At 40.9% G+C, this 19,444-nt stretch overlaps 1 protein-coding gene across 4 annotated transcripts in view; it reads right to left on the bottom strand.

Moving 5' to 3' along the window:
• LOC310949431 (pleckstrin homology domain-containing family A member 5-like) overlaps positions 1-421 on the bottom strand; it is a gene marked incomplete at its 5' end in the record, with an annotated part of 79,233 nt that extends 78,812 nt beyond the window's left edge. For 3 of the 4 annotated variants that reach the window (XM_083916902.1, XM_083916897.1, XM_083916901.1), the window contains 2 exons: positions 132-208; positions 315-406. In XM_083916902.1, the coding sequence (XP_083773028.1) occupies positions 132-208; positions 315-406 (169 nt within the window). Of the gene's footprint in view, positions 1-131; positions 209-314 lie in introns of all 4 variants that reach the window. The other variant, XM_083916899.1, reaches the window with a different exon arrangement.
• Positions 422-19,444: the final 19,023 nt, after the last annotated feature.

Here is a 19,444-nt window from a genome sequence, read left to right as displayed (position 1 = left end):
ACAGCGTGGATGTGACAGTCTCTCACAGCGTGGGAAGTATTGGTTTGGGGTTTACGGTGGTCAACGACAACAACACATGACGGCGGACATGGGAGACATAATAACTGAGAAACTTGATAGTGACACCTTACCTGGAGTTTTCCTGTGCCCGGTTATTACCGCCTCGCCACTTACTGGATGCAGCCAGGTTGTACTCTTGGCTTCTTCGCTGTTGAGAGAGAGGGGTAAATGCGTTCATTATTACACGGTGACTTTCCTTGAATCACACACGTTCAGAAATTACTTGAGCCGTTTTCTCTGAGGAGGGTAGTTACTTGATGAAGAAGACGCGTCCATTCCGAGTAACCCCATAACTCCAGGAAGAAGGGAGACAAGAAATCCACTCGGGCTGTAGATCCGCCGCCATGTCTGGCAATACTGTATGACAATCGCGCGGCTCCGCTCTCCCAGGCAGCGCGTACACGGAAACCCTGGCAACGGCGGATGGTGAGAGGAGGGCAGGAGCCTAGGGGGTACGACAGGCAGGTAGCCTAACAGTCAATCAGTTGGTCTGGGAGACGATTTTTAATAGACAGACAAATTAAATACGTAGACTGACAGATGTAAAACTGTTTTGGGGTGATATTGCTCTAAGAATTCCCTTAAAATCTGTTTTTCTCTGCTGTTTGTTGCTGTGTTATTGTTGTTTTTTGTACTGGCTGTGCTATTATTGCCTTTTGCATGGCTGTTGATACACATTGTTCTAAACAATGACAACAACCGTGGGGGCAGGGCCATATCAACCTGCCTGGGAGCCCCAGGGCAAAATTGATCTGCTGGGTCCCATATGCCTTTTTCACTGCAGATCATTTGACTTGCTATAGTAGGGAAAAGCACAGGTGCTCCTTCTAACATTAATGATGGTTCCTGTATTCAAGTGGCCCAATAAGATATAACACAACCCCTGACAGTGAGCCAGTACACTAACAGGACTCTGAAACTGAAGAAGCAACATGTAATTCAGCCATCATTCATTCTATTATTTACACCTGTGCTTCTCCTAATGTGACATGTCAACATGCTTTCTTTTTCAGTGAAAGAAGTCTATGAATACCCCCCAGATTTTGCTTATATTTAAAGGCATTTAGGAGAAAAAAAGTTCACATTGTGTATTTTATTGAATAAAATTGCTTTCAGTCATATAACCAAATCACCATTAACTCATTTAGGAAGGTTGATATAGGGACCCAAGAGCAAATTTGCACCAGGGCCCACTGTTTAATCCAGCCATGACAACATGGGTTGTACTGGTGGCAGAGACACTGACAATGGCTGAGGACCTTTGTTGGATATCATCTGTCAATTATCTCTCCCCCATTTCCTCTAGGTACTGTTTACTATCTAATTAAAGAGATAGTTTACCCATTTTCGATCCAGGTCTGTGTCATTGCAATGTGGGCAATGTGCTCAAAGTTTGGTCTGTCTCAGGTGTCATTTTGCATAATTGCTTTCTACCGAAATCCACCGGATGATACGAAATACTTTTTTTTTTCACTTGCTCCACTCCTCTTGGACTTCTGCCACTGAGCCAAGCAAACACCGTTCATCTTAACACAGTGCCAACATTGCCATGGCACAGACCCATTCAAATGTGTAAAGTATAACCTTTAAAGCTGCAGTCGGCAATTCTGGCAGATCGAGTTGAGCCAGTCAAATTTCAACTGTTTGCAACTTTCACACCCTCCCCCACTACCACCGAGCTACTCCGTTCCCTCCCATCGAGTGCTCGTCAGTGCGTGAGCACCAGATTTTGCCTATGCCTAATTTGACACATGTGATATTGTAAATTGCGCGAGGGGGAGGGTGATAGGGGCATTATCTAAAACCAGATGATTTATGTTGTTCTATCAGGGCATAGTGTTTGTTTCAGTGAATATGTTTAAAATCTTGCTGACTTCAGCTTTAAATTAAATGCAAAAAATATGTTCACGAACTCTTAAAAGGAATATGTTGCCAAAAATAAAAAAACAATAATAAAACAGGAAGTCATGATGGTCTTAAAAACTATATGTTGGCACTTGGGCACTCATTAAGAGCCACCTTGAGGCATCATGTCAGATGGTATTGTGCTTTAGTGATACATAATCCAGAACAAATGATCAATTAAATTAGCACAGACCAGATGTCACACAGTAAGCCTGCAGCTCTTTTGCCCCAGGCGTCTTGGGGCAGTTGCCCCCTTTGCCTGGTTGGTAATCAAGCCTTGCAAAGTGGCACAGACAAGCATGCAAGCAAACACCCAACTCTACCTTTACTCCGCCTTCTGTCATTGTGCTGTGAAACTGCAGCATCAGCCTTTCACGCCGTACAAAGACAAATCATACAACACCACTGTGTCTGGTCTGATTGTTGTGTTGCATTGTGCTCTGGACACATGGTAAACCACAGCTTTTAAGGTAGTTGGTGGGGATGTAGTAAAGTGAACGTATCCACCAACTGCCAGGTAATCCACTTTGGAGAATAACTCTAAAGGGAGGGGAAGCAGTTAGGCACTGATGCCGCTCCTTGTCAGATGTCAACAACACTGAGCCCTTTGTTTTCTACTTACCTGAGGCAAAGCAGAGCAGCTTCTGGGTTATATGACATACAAAAGCACCATTCCCTAGCCATTTATTATAATCTGAATTCATTCTGATATTAAAATGACTTGACTTTGACTTTTCTTGCAGTTAAAGTATCTTGTTAAGGAAATAGATTCAATACTATACTTGGCCCAAAGCCCCAGCTGTCCCATAGCTATTGAATCCCTTTTTGAATATCTATGAATAAGGTCCATTAGGCTGCGAATGATTGGATTAGAGCCTGATACCCACCTGCATGCGCTGGTATACCCGTGGGATCTGAAAGTGAGGTGGTGTCTGAAAGCCTGGGTCCCTGTTTCTCAGGTTTCCAACAGCCAACTAAAAATCTTCTCAGTGGGCCTATTTCTTCCCATTCATAGCATCCAGGAAACATAAGTGAAACGGAAAATCACTATTTCCTATTTCCGATTTAGAAGACAAATAACCTGATATGAGATACAAAACTTTTGAATAATAGGCATATTAGTAAAAAGTATTACCATAAAAGTATTTATAGAGAAAGCCAAGAAACTAATTTAAGTTACAGGGTTGACGAGAACTTCACCGCTTCCCTAGTCAATATGCAAGTTTGCATGGACTTCTCTTTCCAAGGTCTGACAGTATTGACACAACAGAAAGCAAAGGACTGTGGGTCAGTACATTTAATTCTTCTTTTGGCAGGAGCGGACATTTCTCAACTGCAGCCCACAGTTGTCAGGGTGAATGATATATGCTTCACTGTACTGTACTGTAGCTTATCATCAGCACTCAAGCAACCCAACACCATTTAGTAAAAGTAGGAGCTTAAATGAGAGTGACAAAGTATGTTTCTGCAAAAGGTAGAGTGAGGACAGGATGTGCATGAAGTGCTGTGCATTAGCTGCCTTCTCAGCAGCATCTAATTGAGTTTTTAGAAATGGGAAATACAATAGAGAACATGCCAAACAGAATTGGAGCCTTGACCCATGCAGATTTGTTTATTGATCTCGTCACTGAATGTCACGCTATACTTATATATATAACTGAGGCTCCGGTCATAATGTGACAGAAATCCAACATTGACTCAGCAGAGACATTGAAAGACCTGAAATCTTCTAACATTTTCCTGTCACTTGCAAATATATGGCTACTTTATACCATTGTTTTAGACAGACTAAAAGAAACAAGCTTATCTGAATAACACAATACAATCAGCTTCTCAAACTCTCAGTTCAACTCTTAAAATATTAATTCAAGTCCTTAAGGAGAGCCATGGTCTAAATGTGTAAACATGCAAGAGACAATCATTATTAAGTCCATACAGTGTTGTGTCTGGTTAAAGTTGTGCAACACATTCTTACATAATTGCTCCATGCTCGACAAAGCGAGGGTTCTCCACTGAGTGACAAGGGCCAGACTTGAGGCATCAGAATGTAATTAATGGTTGCACATTATCAAGCAGCTGCTAGAGGGCTTTGTTCTGGTGCCAGCTCAGCAGTAGCCTTGTGCCTGTCTGTGCTAGGTAAGAGGGGGGACTCTCGTCTTTAGAGAGGAGCAACTCGGCATCTGTCTGGACCTCTCTTCTGCTGGCATCGAAAGCCTGTACAGATACAGATAGACCCATCTTTTAGCCTCAACACGGCTCTTTGTAGTTAGATGATTGCAAATGTGGGGAATTTTATTACATTGCCACCTAACTACTACTGAGGGAAATTAGTAATTGTTTAATTGAGTAAAAAATAACTGTGCTGGATATAGCCTCAGAAGCAAATTTTCAGCCAACAAGTACAGTGAAAAATGATCTTACTTGGCACAATAACTTCCTAAGGTACTGTGCTGTTTATACCATCCCTTACTCATTGCTTAATGACCATGATGTCACCCGTGCTTCTCCGATTTCAACACACAGTATCATTTGACTGGCATGTATAACCCACAAACCAGTACTAGAGCCAGTCCAGTCAGCAGGAGACGGTAATAGACAACTTTGGAAAAATGGTATAACACTTAATTCAGTTGTAGAGGCTGAGTTATGCAGTAGTGGCAGTACGGATGGTAGTACTATGGGTCACTAGGTTTTTGAAAGTTTATGGAGAAAAAAAACCCTGAAAGAAGGTGTAGTTCTGACAACACACCTCTGAATCACTATTAGTCACAGTCTGACAAAAGCCCAACCAACAAATGGCCCTGCGTTCACCACAGTGATGACCTCATTGGATCCATATCCTTTTTGGGTGCAGTCCAAGTGTTATTCTTTCCAAGTTTTATGAGATTTCCACTAGTAGTATGTGTCATTAAAGCTGAATGAGTGGGTACTCTATTTTGTAATTAGAGGATGCTGTAAGTGGCCTGAGTCAGTTTCAGCTGAAGTGATTGTGAGAGGAAATGCATCACAGCTGAGATGTAGCAACAACAACAAAAAAACACTAAGCAAAGTTATTTTTTCCCAGACCTATTGCGTTTTTATTTTTTCTATGTAAAGTAAAAACACTGCTGCACTTGTGTTCAATGTGATAGTTTATTCATGCTAAAGTAATGAAAAGGTTGACTGTGTTGCTTTCTGCAGAGCCCCAGACTAAGTCTAGGACTCCTAGCCATGCACTCTGCCTTGTAATCATAATCTGACCATAATCTTACCTACATGTTGTTGTTTGGACAAGAACCTCTATGTAAACATAATGAAATTAACCAGCTTCTCTCCAGCTCTCTCTGCATCATAAACTAATTTTTTAATTGCTACCTGCACTTTGTACGCAAAAGGCTATACTGTTAATGCATTGGACTTTAAATGATCGACGTATAACATGAGTCCTATTGATTGTAGCTTGCGTCATTACTCGAGATCCTGCTATGTCATTTAAGTAATGGAGTAGATTATTAATTAAAATGAAGGACCACTTAACATTCATCAGTGTCATAAGCTCCAGTTTGCTATAATGCATAAATAACCTGACATGGGTGTTATTCCCCAAGATACAGTTTTCATTAAAGCTCATCACATGTGCTGACACCACAAATCCTGGCACACAGCACCTCCTGGTTTCATCTTCATGAGTGCAGGGCTGTGCCTTCACCCTGCATCGATTTATGCTTAAGTAGCAGTAATAGATCAGTATAGAACTACTTCAGGCTTAGTGCTAGTTTAATGCGAAAGTGCTGCTTCAAAAGCATGATTATATGGCGGGAGTGGACGAGGCTACATTCCACTGCAGACATCTTCAATGTCTGAGGTGATGTACAATGTTAATTAAGGTGTGGATATGAAACCAACTGAGAAACGTAATCATTTTTCTGTTTTTCTTTCTTTACAGACGCTGATGACGAGTACAGCAACCACAACATCTGTTTGGTTCTGCAATATTCAGGATGTCTCAGCGTGTAGTCCTGCCCTGTATACACGCATATCCTGTGTCTGATGGGAAAGCAGAGCAGTGTGACAAACAGGTCATGAGCATCTTCTCAGGGGCAGCGTGGGTCATGTGAGCGACAGTGAGAAAGGCTCCAGTCCAGGGATAATTCTTCAAGGCGGATGGCAAGAAATCCTCAAGGACTACACTAATATTAGTTTGGGACAACAATCTAAACTTTTCTGTTATCTGATTTTCCCTCCTACTCTGTTCACCAACTGCTGCCAAATTCATAGAGAGCTGTCTTAGTCATGTTTCCTGATGAATGAAAGGGGAAAAAATCAATTTAATAGGGAATGCACACTGGATACAGATCCTACCCAGCACTTACGTTCATCTGTGATGGAAAGCAAATTACAAGGAACTAGCTGTTCATGCAGAAACTGCAAAATGAACAAAAAAAGATTAATGCTTAACAGAACACTTACTTCTCTGAAAGAAAATCAAAATATAGTATACCTGTAAACGTATATATCTCACTATACAGCTGAGATAGAGTAACCTCTGAAATAGTTTAAAAAAAGTCTAAATTTTATATTCCAGAAAAGGAAGGAAATATACGACATAGTCTCTGACCTAACAGCACACATATTTATTTATGAACATCTGCTCTGCTAGGGGCTATTTTGGGCACGGAGTTTAAAAATCATAGTCATGAATTACTTCTTCAGTTTCTTATTGGTTTTACATGAAAAGTTGTTAAGTTACACCCCTTTGCCTTTTGGGGGAATTTCTTCGTTGGCACTATTCCTAAGTCCTATAACAACTCAGACATGGAGGATATTGAGAAATCCTGGATTTCCACAGAACATAAGTCATTCTGTTAGTCTGAAGTGTCTGTGTGCTTAATCATGCACTTTTGTGGAGTGTGTACAGTCAATTCAAAAAGTATAATGAGGGAGTCACATCTACTAAAGCAAAAGCTTATCTGTCACAAAAGTGCCTGTTTTTCTTTAAATGTTCTTTTGTTAACAACCTGACCCACATCCTTCGGCACAGAGTAAATGAGCTCTCTACTGAAATAGAGGGAGAACCGAGCGGAAGATGCTCTGACGTATTTTGTTTGTTTATGTAATGACACCACGCTCTGTAGTAACTTTCTAAAAAAGTCTGCCTATGATTGATGAAGTATGCAGTTAGACACCACACGGTTTTATACACCCTGTCATGTTACCGGTGCACAAACATTGAATGTTCTACCCCAAATGATCTCTCCTTAGAGACCTCATAAGCCTGGCAGTTTACAGCATGTTCATAGAACAACCCAAGCAAAACAAAACAGGGACTTTAAGTCATTACGCATCAGAAGTAAGTCCTGAAACTCCCACATAGTGTGTTCATTTTCTGAAATTATAAATAAACAGGTTCAGATGGAAAATTTGAGTATTATTAAATGTATATACAGTCATTTGTCAATCATAAGATAATGTCACCAGTTCTACTCAAACAGTTCAAGGTTTGTTTGAAATTGTTTTAATGAAACACATCCTTTGGCCGAATATATCGTATATGTGTCTCTTTATCCATGAAACAAATACAAGTTTCCTCTTTCTGGATGTCATATCAGACCACACTATCAATTATAGGTAAACTGTTCTAAAAACCTTTTTCAGTATCCCTCTTTTTCTGGTACACAAGGTGACAGTAGGTTTATGTGTTTTGCTTATGTTACAGATTCCACATTGTGCTGAGGCAATGAAGCAGCTTCTGCCTTCCTTCTTAACAACTGTTTAGTTGTAGTCAGTTCAACATTTCCTTTAGAGCATTTAATACCGAGCACCCAACAAAACCACAAACTGAAAAAGAAACATAAATACACGTAGCTGAACCAAAATGACCAGTGTCAGCAACAGTGAAAGGGTCGGGGCAGTAAATTGGCTCTGAATCGATGAGTAGGAGTGATGGGTTGTGGGAAATCTGAGCTCATTTCCTCCCTAGTCAAGGTCCAGTAAGTGTTAGGGCAGTACATCAACATTCAGCCGTTTACTGCACATCACATATAAATGTAAAGAATGGGGTACATGCACTTACTATAATGAAAAATATTTTCTAGAGTGAAGAGTCAGGCTGTTCTATGCAGTTTTTGTACATATAATACAAAAAGTAATGGGCAGTAATGCCCCATATTTATTGTGTGTGTATTTCCCATAGTGAAAGCATGTGACGTATTATAAGACAGTGAGCCGCTATGTAAGGAGGCAGGTAGGTGTGGTGGCAGCATCCTAAACCCTAAAACACACTTTAAGCCAGGGGAGGGGGGTTCGATTTCTGTCTGAACTAAACCAATCCACAGCCTTTATCACCTTTTTTTGGCTAAAATCGGCCCTGTGACCTTTTCTGTGCTTTGTTGCACTTCCGGTTTTGCGTCGCTTGACTTCCAGTATGGTCCTCTGGTCTGTCAGTGTGTTTTTGCGTACGAATTTCTGTGCATAACTTTTCGTAGAATTTGGTACGGACATGTCCATGAGAACAAGTTGCGATAGTAAAAACACAAAACAGCCTTTTAATCAAATGTCCTGAGGTTAAATCCCATTTCACAATATTCTTCAAAATCTGAAGATTTGCATTACTTGACATCTCTTTCAGTGAGAGAGTGCCACAGTATGTGTGTGTGTCGGAGTTTAAATTTGTCACTCTGCTGGAGAGGCAGTAGGACACAGCTGAGTCCTGTGGTGAGGTTGTGTCTGGGCCACTAAACATGTACAGTGTGCTGAGCACCATTCAGTGTGCGGAGCCATCTGCTTTCTATACCAGGACACTGAGGCTAAACAAGAGGGGTAGGGAGAGAGCGTCTCGTGGCAGCTCCTCTAATCCATACATATCGATTCCTCACTTATCTCAAATACAGCATGGCTGATGAGATGTCACACATCTGACCTCCTGCAGGGAGAGGAGAGCAGGGGAGGATTGTCAGCAGGGTATAGGCGCTGTGCTGTGTATCAACGACGCAGCATTACATGTACACACGCGGAAAGCTTGCATACCTGTGGTTTGGAAGCAAACACAAGCACAGACTGACTGACAGGAAGACAGATAAATACACAGGGACAGGTATGCACAATTCATGCTCTGGAAATGTTTACATACACACAATAGGAGGCGCACAATCATTTAGCCAGAGGACTGTCTCCTTTTTTACATCGGACTTGTCGTAGCTTGCATGGACAGTTATCCCCCCGCTATCCTCTTTACCGTCCATCCTCTCTACCTCCTCCCTCTGCTGCTCTCACTCTCCTCTTGTTGCAGGCAGACAATTAATCAGTGCTTTGTCGACTGGATGGCTCACACTCACTGCAGTTGCTGCACTCAGCAATAAGGTAAAATAAATAAAGAGCCAGCAATTACTCTAAGCTAACTGTCACATGAACGGGCGGATGGATCGATGGATGGATGGATGGATGGACTGCTATATGTCAATGGTTGAATATCACACATAGACTTAAAAAAGAAGGTGTGACAGATTAGTGATAACCTTTTTTGGCAAGTGACAAATTAAGCAGCGGTACAGAAGGTGCATAAGCAGCCCATGTAAACATGCAAATGTGTGTGCACTCTAGAGCCAACCGATCAAAGAGCTCACTGACAGGAAAGTTTACAGGCCTTAGGAAGGTGGTGGAGATGCACCATAGAAAACTTCCTGAATGTGCTTTTGAGCTGTGAATGTTAAACATTTACATATATTTCACCTCTCCCCTCTTCACATTTACATACGCTTCAAAACATAATTCCTCAGCCTGAGGACATCTTTTGATTCTCTGTCTAATCCTTACTATAAGGAGACTTGGAGAGCGACTGCATACAAAGGCATGCCGTGAACAGTAGATTTCAGAGGAAGGCTGGGTCCACACCCTTAACGTTAGACAACATTGGACCACAGTGATTGATTTTTTACACCAAAACAGAGCTTCAAGGAGAAGAAGATATATTTTTTAGAACAAACCTTGCACCTATTTTACTTTATTGGAGTAAACAATCCGCTCACTGGATTGGTTGGCCTGTATGATCCTGATGGGGAACCTTGGGAGACCTTATGAACAATTAAAACGATTATGACTTCTAAAGCTTAGAGACATTTCTTAGGTATGGTGCTACTCCGGCATGCAGAGTATTTTTAGAAATCCTCAACATCTCTGTACATGCCAGGGCAGTTGCATCACCCTCTCAAAAGCATGACTTTTCACTCGCTCCCTGACTTCCAGTGCCCTGTTGATCAGTATCACAACCTATCCAGTTGTTAGCTAATGACAAACTCAGAAAAATGACCTCATTAACACTATGGCTTACAACACTATGGTTCAAAAGTTTGTCTTGGAATCACAAGGTTTGATATCTACTGAAGGCAGCCTCCGGTGGTGAGACAAAAAAAGAAACTGTTCTCAGCCGCTGCTTAATGTGTGTCCAATAAAATATTTATTTTAAATGACAAAGTCTTATTCTTCACTTTCTTTGGCCTTTTTGCTTATTTGTGGATAGATTCAAAATGAATAAAACACCTTCATACATGATAAAATAGAGAAAATGACAGAAACTGGGAAAGAATCAGAGCAGAAAGGATTGGAATAATTGCATCTGTGAGTGCCATGCAATTACAGTAGCGTACACAAAATGAGCTCCTTGGTTCCTAATTTGCAGATCATGACTGCTGTGAAATGCAATTAATAAATCCCTGATTTATTTGGTAAACTGTGAGTTTCTCTGAGCTCACTGAGACCGACTGCAGCGTATCATTCTATCCAGGCTAAGAATACGGTCCTCTTTCAGAGAGTGAAGTTATTCTGTTTGTGGGGATGTAAAAGGAGACAGAAAATGAAAGGCATGTAACATTCGAAAAAAATTGTTAATTTAGACTTAAGTGAAATAATAAAATTCACTATGAACATATACCAAGTTTAATATAGAAATTAAAGACGAAGGGGTCACCTGACGGATTCAGCAATGTGTCGCTCTGAGGTCTCTGGTGACATGGATGCCAAAACAGCATGTGAAAAACCTATTGTTTAGAGTGAGTGCCAAGCAGAGGTCACAGACTATCTCTCTTTTTTTGCAAACAGACAGATGTCGGGTTAACAGTCTGAAAAGTGTGAGGCAGCGAAGTTCCCTGGGTGCCATATCTCGCAGGTATAAGCAAGCTAGAGGATATCTGCTTTGTAGCTAAAGTTGTACACTGTAAGATTTTCATCTAGTTAATTGTCTGTTAAGTTACTATCTATCAAAACAATGGTGACTGATCATATGACCCACTAATGAAAGCACTTGTTGCCTTTTTTGCTGAGTATTCCAATATCCATGTCTGTGGTCACAATAACAGAAAATTTGTAGTTTGGGGTAGGAACATTTGTGCGTGCATGGATTTAAGAGGGTAATGTATAGAGGAAGTAGAGAGGTGAGTGTGTGTCAATAAAGTTTACAAGAGAGCAAAAAAAAGGTCAACACACATCGTGACCGTGAATAGAGTGCTCTGAAAGATCAGGCTCGCCTGAAACTACATCTAACCACCAAAGAGGCAGACAGAAACATCGTATCTCAATTCTTATGGAGTGCAACTTAAAACCTTGTTTGAATGTGATGCACAGGATTATTGAGGACGTAAGGGAAACATTTATGAAGTCACAAAGCCTCTATTTATCACATTTACTGTATACTAGCATTTAACCACAATGGCTGTACAGTGTGTGTGATCTGATGAAGTGTTGCTGGTGGAAAAAGTAATAAGTAATGAAGTAATGAAGGTGAAACAGCCTTGAGGCTATTGTGTTCATTTACTATAGAAACTCTATCAGCTGCTCAAATCCGGAGCAAGGAATTCCTAAATATTGAAGTGCCCCAGTCAAACTTAATTTTGCTTCCAGATATGTACACAGTGTGAGAGGGTCTGATGGGCTGCACAATAACTCAACCTCCACCCATTCCTGTCTTTGCATAACAGGTGTTCAGACAAAAAATAATGCCTCTGCAAGATGTTGCCAAGCAACTGATTAATTTGTATAGACTCTTGAGGGAGTAACAGGGGAGCAAGAATGGGAGAGCTTATTTCAGTCCCAGTGGTCCGAGGGGTCCAACAGCTCACACAGAGTAATTTATTGTATATCTGTAGGGAACTACAGGACTTTTACTGCACCCTAAAGTGACAGGAGACAGTGCTAATGTTTGAATAGACAATGTTTGACAGCAACGGACATTCACACTTATTCACTGTTGAAGACCCCTCCAATGAAAATCATTCCAGAGCGTAGTTATGGCAGCGCAACGGGGGTGGGTGGAGCGCAAGGCCAGATCCAGACTTTTCCCAATCAGGGAGCAGAGTTGATGTGATGTGAAAGTAGATTCAATTTTGTGAGAAAGCCATTCTTAATAAAACATGGCAAAGAATTTTTACGTACTTAATAATGTGTAGGTGGACTTTCAGCAGTAAACCCCTCACTGCTCTGAAAACACTTAAAATTGAATGTAAACCTCATACTGGTGAAAGCTATATTTCCCCGCAAATTGAGAATAATCTGCAACCACAAATCCAAACACAGAGGCAGATGCTTGCCCTTTCATACGTTTTTGATGACCAATTACTGTATATGTGGGTGGGACCGCACAGGTGGTCAGGAATATTCTGTTTACTTGTTGATTGATGGCAACAGGAACACGCAGTCATGGGGAATCTATGAAACCCCTAATAAGGACTGGTGGACTGAAATATGGTTTCTTTCAAGTAATCAGGTTTAGTGTGAGGGGGAATGTCATTTGAAAGAAGAAATATGAGCGAAACACTGTACTGGATCCAATAGTAGCAATTAAATGGACTGCAATGAAGCAATACAGTTATGCTTGAGAATTGCAGACATGCAGGTGATGTCTTCTAATGAGCCCCTTGACGCCAGTTGGTACATTTCAGATAAGAAACAGATGTGCACCCAACACAGTATATATTGATGTACAAGGTCACCTTTACCTTGATTTTTGCTGTCCTGTGCTGTAACACATGCAGATGATCTTACTTTTGTACTGCTGATGTCTTGCCCTCTCACGCTCTAGCACTGCTCAGAGGTATGCAAATATGAATATTTCTTAAATCGGCTGATATCTAACAGTTCCCTGACAGAGAGGCAAGTCTTGATTCCTCCTACTGTGGACTTCTGACAGGCTGTCAGAAAGCATAAATGCAAAGGGTCTACATGTGACACCTTTTCACTCTGGTGTCAACGCATTTTGTTTTCTTCCTGAGAACTCATGGCGAGCCAAGCTAAAACCTAAGGGCACAGTATCTGTGACCAGAGGTAAGATGGTAACATCATTGGTTGGGGTGGGGATTGGATCAGCTCTACTAGTTAAGCAACATTTTCACATTGCGTTATATAAACATATATGTGCACTTCAGTATTTGCGTGTGCCTTTGCCAACTAAAGAGCACAAAACACAAACAAGCTTTACACTACGCTGTGTTGACTTTCTCAAAGCAGGTGGGTTGTGGATGACACACATTATGGTAATGGACACCAAAATTGCAGTGTGCTACCACTACTGCCAGACACAACTTCTCCTGTGCTTCTCCTCTCATTCTGCAGAATAGGGATTCACCAAACAACCAATACTGTGGCTTGAAGGACACAAGGAACTATTACTTCATGAATCCTTGCACAGTGTACCTGCACAAAAATAGAACCTATGGCCCTAAAACTCCCATAAATGGTCTCAAGAGGCCATGCAAAACTTTTTACATCCCTCTACAAAAGCTTTATCTTTAGAGGCTTCCACTAATGGGGCTTGCAAGCTGAAGCAGCCTTCCTTTTTCACAGCATCACGATCTGATATGTATGTGAGCTTTGGCAGGTTGTTGCAACTGTGCGGTTGAGAGAGCTCTCCATCTTTGTATAATATGATGGTGGTTGGCTGAGCCGTCCTTGCCTGATGAGCAGTATCTACTTACTGACTTTGCCAGAAATTCCCTGAATCCACAGGGCAGTGGACCACACAAACACACACACACACACACAGAGTCAGATGCTTAATTGACATACCCCAAACACTGTCAGTTCGTCCATCCTGTACAAGTGTACAAGTTCCCTAGGAGTCACATTTTGATGCCTAACTCCATTTAGGTTAATATGGGTGCGTGAATTAGCTGGGAGGATGGCGAAGCTTGGTGAACCATGATAGAAAGCTAAGTGGTCCAATTTTCCCTGTCAGGTGGACACACTTCCCTCCCATCACTCTTGGCAGTCAGTGAGGCTAAAAGACACCAATTAATCTCCCCCGGCTATTACGGGGCAGGATGGCACAGGACATGGATGGCCATGGCCACTGGACAAAAAGAGGATATGCAATTTGCTTCACATTGGCCGTAACCAGCTATAATTAAAACAGCAGTCAGCAAAGGTTTGACAATTATGCAATCACTTGTAATAGCAGTAATTAAATTAACACTCTTCATATTAGTGCTTTCTAATTATAGCTATACACTCTGCATAATCCATATAAAGTGTTTGCTGATTCATTATATTTAGCTAAATTGAAGGGGGTTTAAAGGGTATTTTGACAAACTAAGTAACGGAATAAGGGGAAAAAAGCACAACAGTTCATCAGAAAGTTAGCTGTCAGCTTTTAAACAGTTCTCCATGTGTCTTGCCAAAGGATTTTAAAAAGTGATAGGAACACCCACTAGAAACTGGGAGCATCGTTTGAGATCTGCAGTAATAATGCCCTGCAATCTGTCTCCACTGTATCCACAGGAAGTCAAACTCAGTAAGTGGAGCGAGAGCTGATGTGAAGGACCTGTCACAACACAGGCTCCTTTATACAGTATGCATGTATCATCAATGTAACACAGTCCTTATGGATATGAATGCGTATCATTGTCTCCACCCTGAGCTGAATGACAATTGAACATCTCTGCCCGCTTCTCAGACACTGATTTCCCTCAGCTGGGATCTCTCCTTAATAACCAACTGCCTGCATTTCTCAACACACCAGCACTGTCAGAGAATGCTGACCCTGGTGCCTCAACAACATGCATGCTGCTGAATGGTGAATTTCACCAACAGATGAACATTTGCTCGAGGCTACAGTGATATCTCTGGAATGGAATAGCAAGAATCCAAAGCCACTGGGAATTTTGATGCTTCTTCTGTAAACAGCAGATTCCATAGCATTATAATTTATTGCCTAGAATTGTACATTTATAATTTAAATTTAGAAATACTTGTGTTTTCAGCAGTTTCTCCAAACTGAAGGGAATTGGGGGGTTGGGGTTTCCTGATGACAAAGTTGTAGCAAAGGAAGAGGGAAGTGGAGAGATCCAAATAAAGCAATTGTTCATACTAATGAGCCCATCATTATCATCTTCCTCACCCAGCTGGCAATAAACTCTGCCAGCATGCAATTTAATTTCTCTCTGTGTGTGTGTGTGTGTGTGTGTGTGTGTGTGTGTGTGTGTGTGTGTGTGGTAGATTCTGGATATACAGTGCCGTAGATATTGACATGGATAATCACATGGCAAAATCCAGATTATTTTCTGACTTTTTGACATCAAAACAGTTTTGAGACTCAACAATAGAGAATCAGTCCATATGAGAATACATTCAACTTGACAGCTACACTATTTTAAATAAGACTATGCTACAGGTGATGAACAGACTGGTTGCAACCCTGTCTTCTAACATTAAAGTTCATATGCAACTTGTTTTTCTGTAGCAAATACATGTGTCAGGAAACACTACTGCAAAATACTGAACACATCTGCAAAACACTGACTTGGAAATGGTAGATAATGACAATTAAATATTTAACCAAAACTAAAGTCTTTAGCTAACCTAAAACAAACAACAAATTGGAAACAGGATGTTTTGGATCTCAGGTTTCAAAGTCCTGTGCTTTATATACCTAACCACCCACCATGACCTCCTCCTACTTGTCTGTGGTTGACAAGACTGGGGAAAACTAGCAATTGCATTTCCTCCTAAATACATTCAGTAAAGCCTAGCTACTAGTAAATTAACATATTTTAAGGACAAATGATTGCTAGATGACATGCTATAAGTGCATAAACCATACAAGCGCATACTGTATGTCAGAGCTCACAGCTCCTTTCCTCTCTAGTTATCGCCTGAAATCAAACATTCCCACTGGCATGCTGCTGTCTGACTCGAAGCTCCAACAGGCCAATGAATACCAAATGAGCCGGTGGAAATCCAGCTGGGAATACATTGTCAAAAGGAAACATGATCTGCCCCCAACCGTATTCAAGTGCAGTCACATTTCGAAAAGGTGCCCAAGTCTCAGATCTTCTCAACTTCAGCATCTGAACAGGTGCACTCTGCCTTGCAACAGTATTAAACCTGAGCCCAGGGTTAGAGATAAAACCCTGATCCCTGCACATTGCAACGTGATACAAAGCAGAGTGATCTGATTTTCCCACAATGATCAGCACTGACGGTGCCGCAGCATGCTGGTGCATCTGAGCTCCACATATGTAATGTTGCATGCTCTCTCTCTCTCTCTCTCTCTCTCTCTCTCTCTCTCTCTCACACAGACTACTGTTCTTTCATCCACCATCGACCTCCAATGCACAGATGCGCATGAGTACAGAAGAAAAAACTGAAAGCTACATACACAAGCACACTCTGCTCCCAGATGAGTCCAACTAACAGACCATGGAGAGGGAGGTGCAGTGATGCAGAGACATGGGCCATATACAGGGCTTCACATTCACTGCCTGGGAATTATCACATCAAACTCGGATGCCCAATGGTTCTGACAGGCCCAAGGCTGTGCCATTACAGCCTGGTGTACACAGGAATGACTCTGCTGGACTATAACTAGGCAATGACCATTGTTGTGCACCAGTGATTCACGCCATACCAATAACATTCAGATTTACGCAGACAACCAGGGAGGAAGTTGCTGTCAAACTTGCTAAAACAACCAATAGAGAATCTGTGAAAACAAGTCTCTGAGTTTCACTGTTGTGGCTTTGACATTTTTGAGAATGTGGACCTATTTGACTTAAACTATTACCACTGAAATCAATCCCTGGTGCTTCAGACTATCAACATTTATTTGCATGAATTATTCAGACGGCAGCTCAGTGGACCCTGTGGTACTTGTACCAAACATTGAAGATGCAAGTTCTTTCTCAATTTACCATACTATTGTAGTAAATCACGAGCTAGCTAGAAGTCATTTTGACTAGATCATTTGATGCAGTAGAGATCACTTTAAGAGCTTATGCATCTGCAATTCTTTAAATTGATTGTTAGAATATATTTTTTTTAAATGTATCTGCATTTTTATAAAATAGTAAAGCTATTTACTTAGAGAAATATAAGAGCATTGGACAACGATGCCTTGTGCTCTCAGGTTGGTTAGACTCGTGAACACTGAGTTATGGGCATTTCATTTATCATAGCAAGTTAAAATGTATCTGTCTTTTGCTCACTTGGTAAATTGAAAGACTGGGCTTAGATGTGATTGTAAACTGATTTCCCAACCATTGCAATAAAAAGAAAAAATATCACAAGGTCAGTTCAGTTCAGCTTCTATTGTTTTCAGTGAGCTTGGCATTTGCCCCCTTCCCAAGCAACATAGGCTAACAGGCGTTCTGTTTAACTATATCATACAATAAGAACAAAGGTCCCTTTTAGCTATATGTCTGCACCATTGTCTCATGAATTAGTCTCACCACCCTAATGAGATCAAAGATGTATTTTACATGGAATACCTGGCCAAGAATAGCAGAAACAACCTACTCGTTAACATGATCAAATAAAAACATTAACACTGACTCAAAAAGATTTCAGCATAGTTCTAAATTCATTCAGTGTTACTATGTTTCAAAGCTTCAGATCCATCTGTGTAGACTGTTCCACGCAGCAGGTGCAGAAAAACCTATAAGCTTTCTCTCCCAGTTCAGTTCTGACTTTAGGAACAGAAAAATGCAAAGTCTTGTCAACGGAGATTGTAAGTTCCATGATGCAATTTTAAAACAGACGGTAGGAATTTAACCAAAAACAGACATTACTAAGGTGGCAAGCACATAAGGCAGTGCCAGTTCACTTCTGAGTATAGAACATAATGGTGGGTGAGAGATCCACAGTTTGTAATATAATCTTAGCATAAAGAAAATGGAACAAATAATCACACAGGACTGAACACAACCTCCATGGAAAAAAACAAGTGTATATTGACTTCTTTAAACTGGCCTTCTGTATCTGATCACTGTATTTGTGGGTTTAAACTTTCAATAACAGATATAACGACTTTGTCAAAAATTTGAAAGGGAAACTTCACTCACCACAGACAGTTCTCACCAGGCAGAAACATGAAGGCAAAAGTTCTTCCTCCGCATACTCTATTCTGTCTGTATTTTACCACTGCTCGTGTCTGAAATGATTAGAGGAGACAGACACAGGGTGAGCTTGAATCTTCCTCTGCCTTATTTTTTTTTTTCAACATGTCCATAGAATTGGAATGTTTTGTCACTATGGCAACAACTTTGTGTACTATCCCAGAAACCTGTTGAAAAATCAGATGGTTTGTAGTGTTTGTTATACCCAGCTAATGTTAATACCCTAAATATCTATACTACAAGGACACAGAGACCGGTATCTGAGGTAGGCTGCTGTTTACACGATATCTGATTGACTTTTCAGGGAAAACTCAGTCTCACTAGAGTTGCATCTAGCTAATTCCTTCCTCAGCGACACTGGTTTACTGGCAAATTAGTGCAATGTTAGCAAATGGGGTAAAGGTTTATCCACGTCGTTATGTAAGATTGGTGACTTTTCTTGAGTAAATAGCCAATTATTAGACAAAATACACTTTATAATAAACACTTTAAAGGGACAACACTGGCTTAGGCACATGTCTGAACTGTCAGAACAAAGAGATTAAAGGTATTGAGACACACACACACACACACACACACACACACACACACACACACACACACACACACAAAGCCGGGGAAAGTCATAGATACGATTGTCTCACTGACTGAGAGGAATGACAAGGAGAGGAGAGGGACTAAAATGAGACGTTTGATATAGGGAGGGTGCAGTGTGAGAGGATGGGAGAACTTTGTGCAGAGTGAAGACCCTAACTTCTATTTTATTCTCTCTCATGCCGAGTTTGAAAAAAGTAGTATTTCAACAGTGAGCTCAGGTAAAAGATGGGATACATCCATGAGCTGACATTTTTATTCACTATTTCCTATGTATTTTTAGAAGGGAAGTGATGTGCTGCGTCTTTGAAACACCTGCAAGTGTTTGAAATATCTACAAGATGACAACCTAAAGAATAATCTGAACTTTCCTGCTTAAAAAAGGACCTAAACACTTTCTTCCTTCTAACACTATCATGACAGATATTCAGACTCGCAGACAAACGCAAGCCTTTAATAAAATTATTAGTAGCCACATACTCTTCATCGAATTGCATGTTGATATCATAAGAGTTAGAATAACATCCCAT

Source organism: Echiichthys vipera (assembly GCF_963691815.1).
Source record: "Echiichthys vipera genome assembly, chromosome: 7".
In the NCBI taxonomy this organism is placed as follows: domain Eukaryota; kingdom Metazoa; phylum Chordata; class Actinopteri; order Perciformes; family Trachinidae; genus Echiichthys; species Echiichthys vipera.
This window is presented reverse-complemented; position numbering and strand designations above follow the sequence as displayed.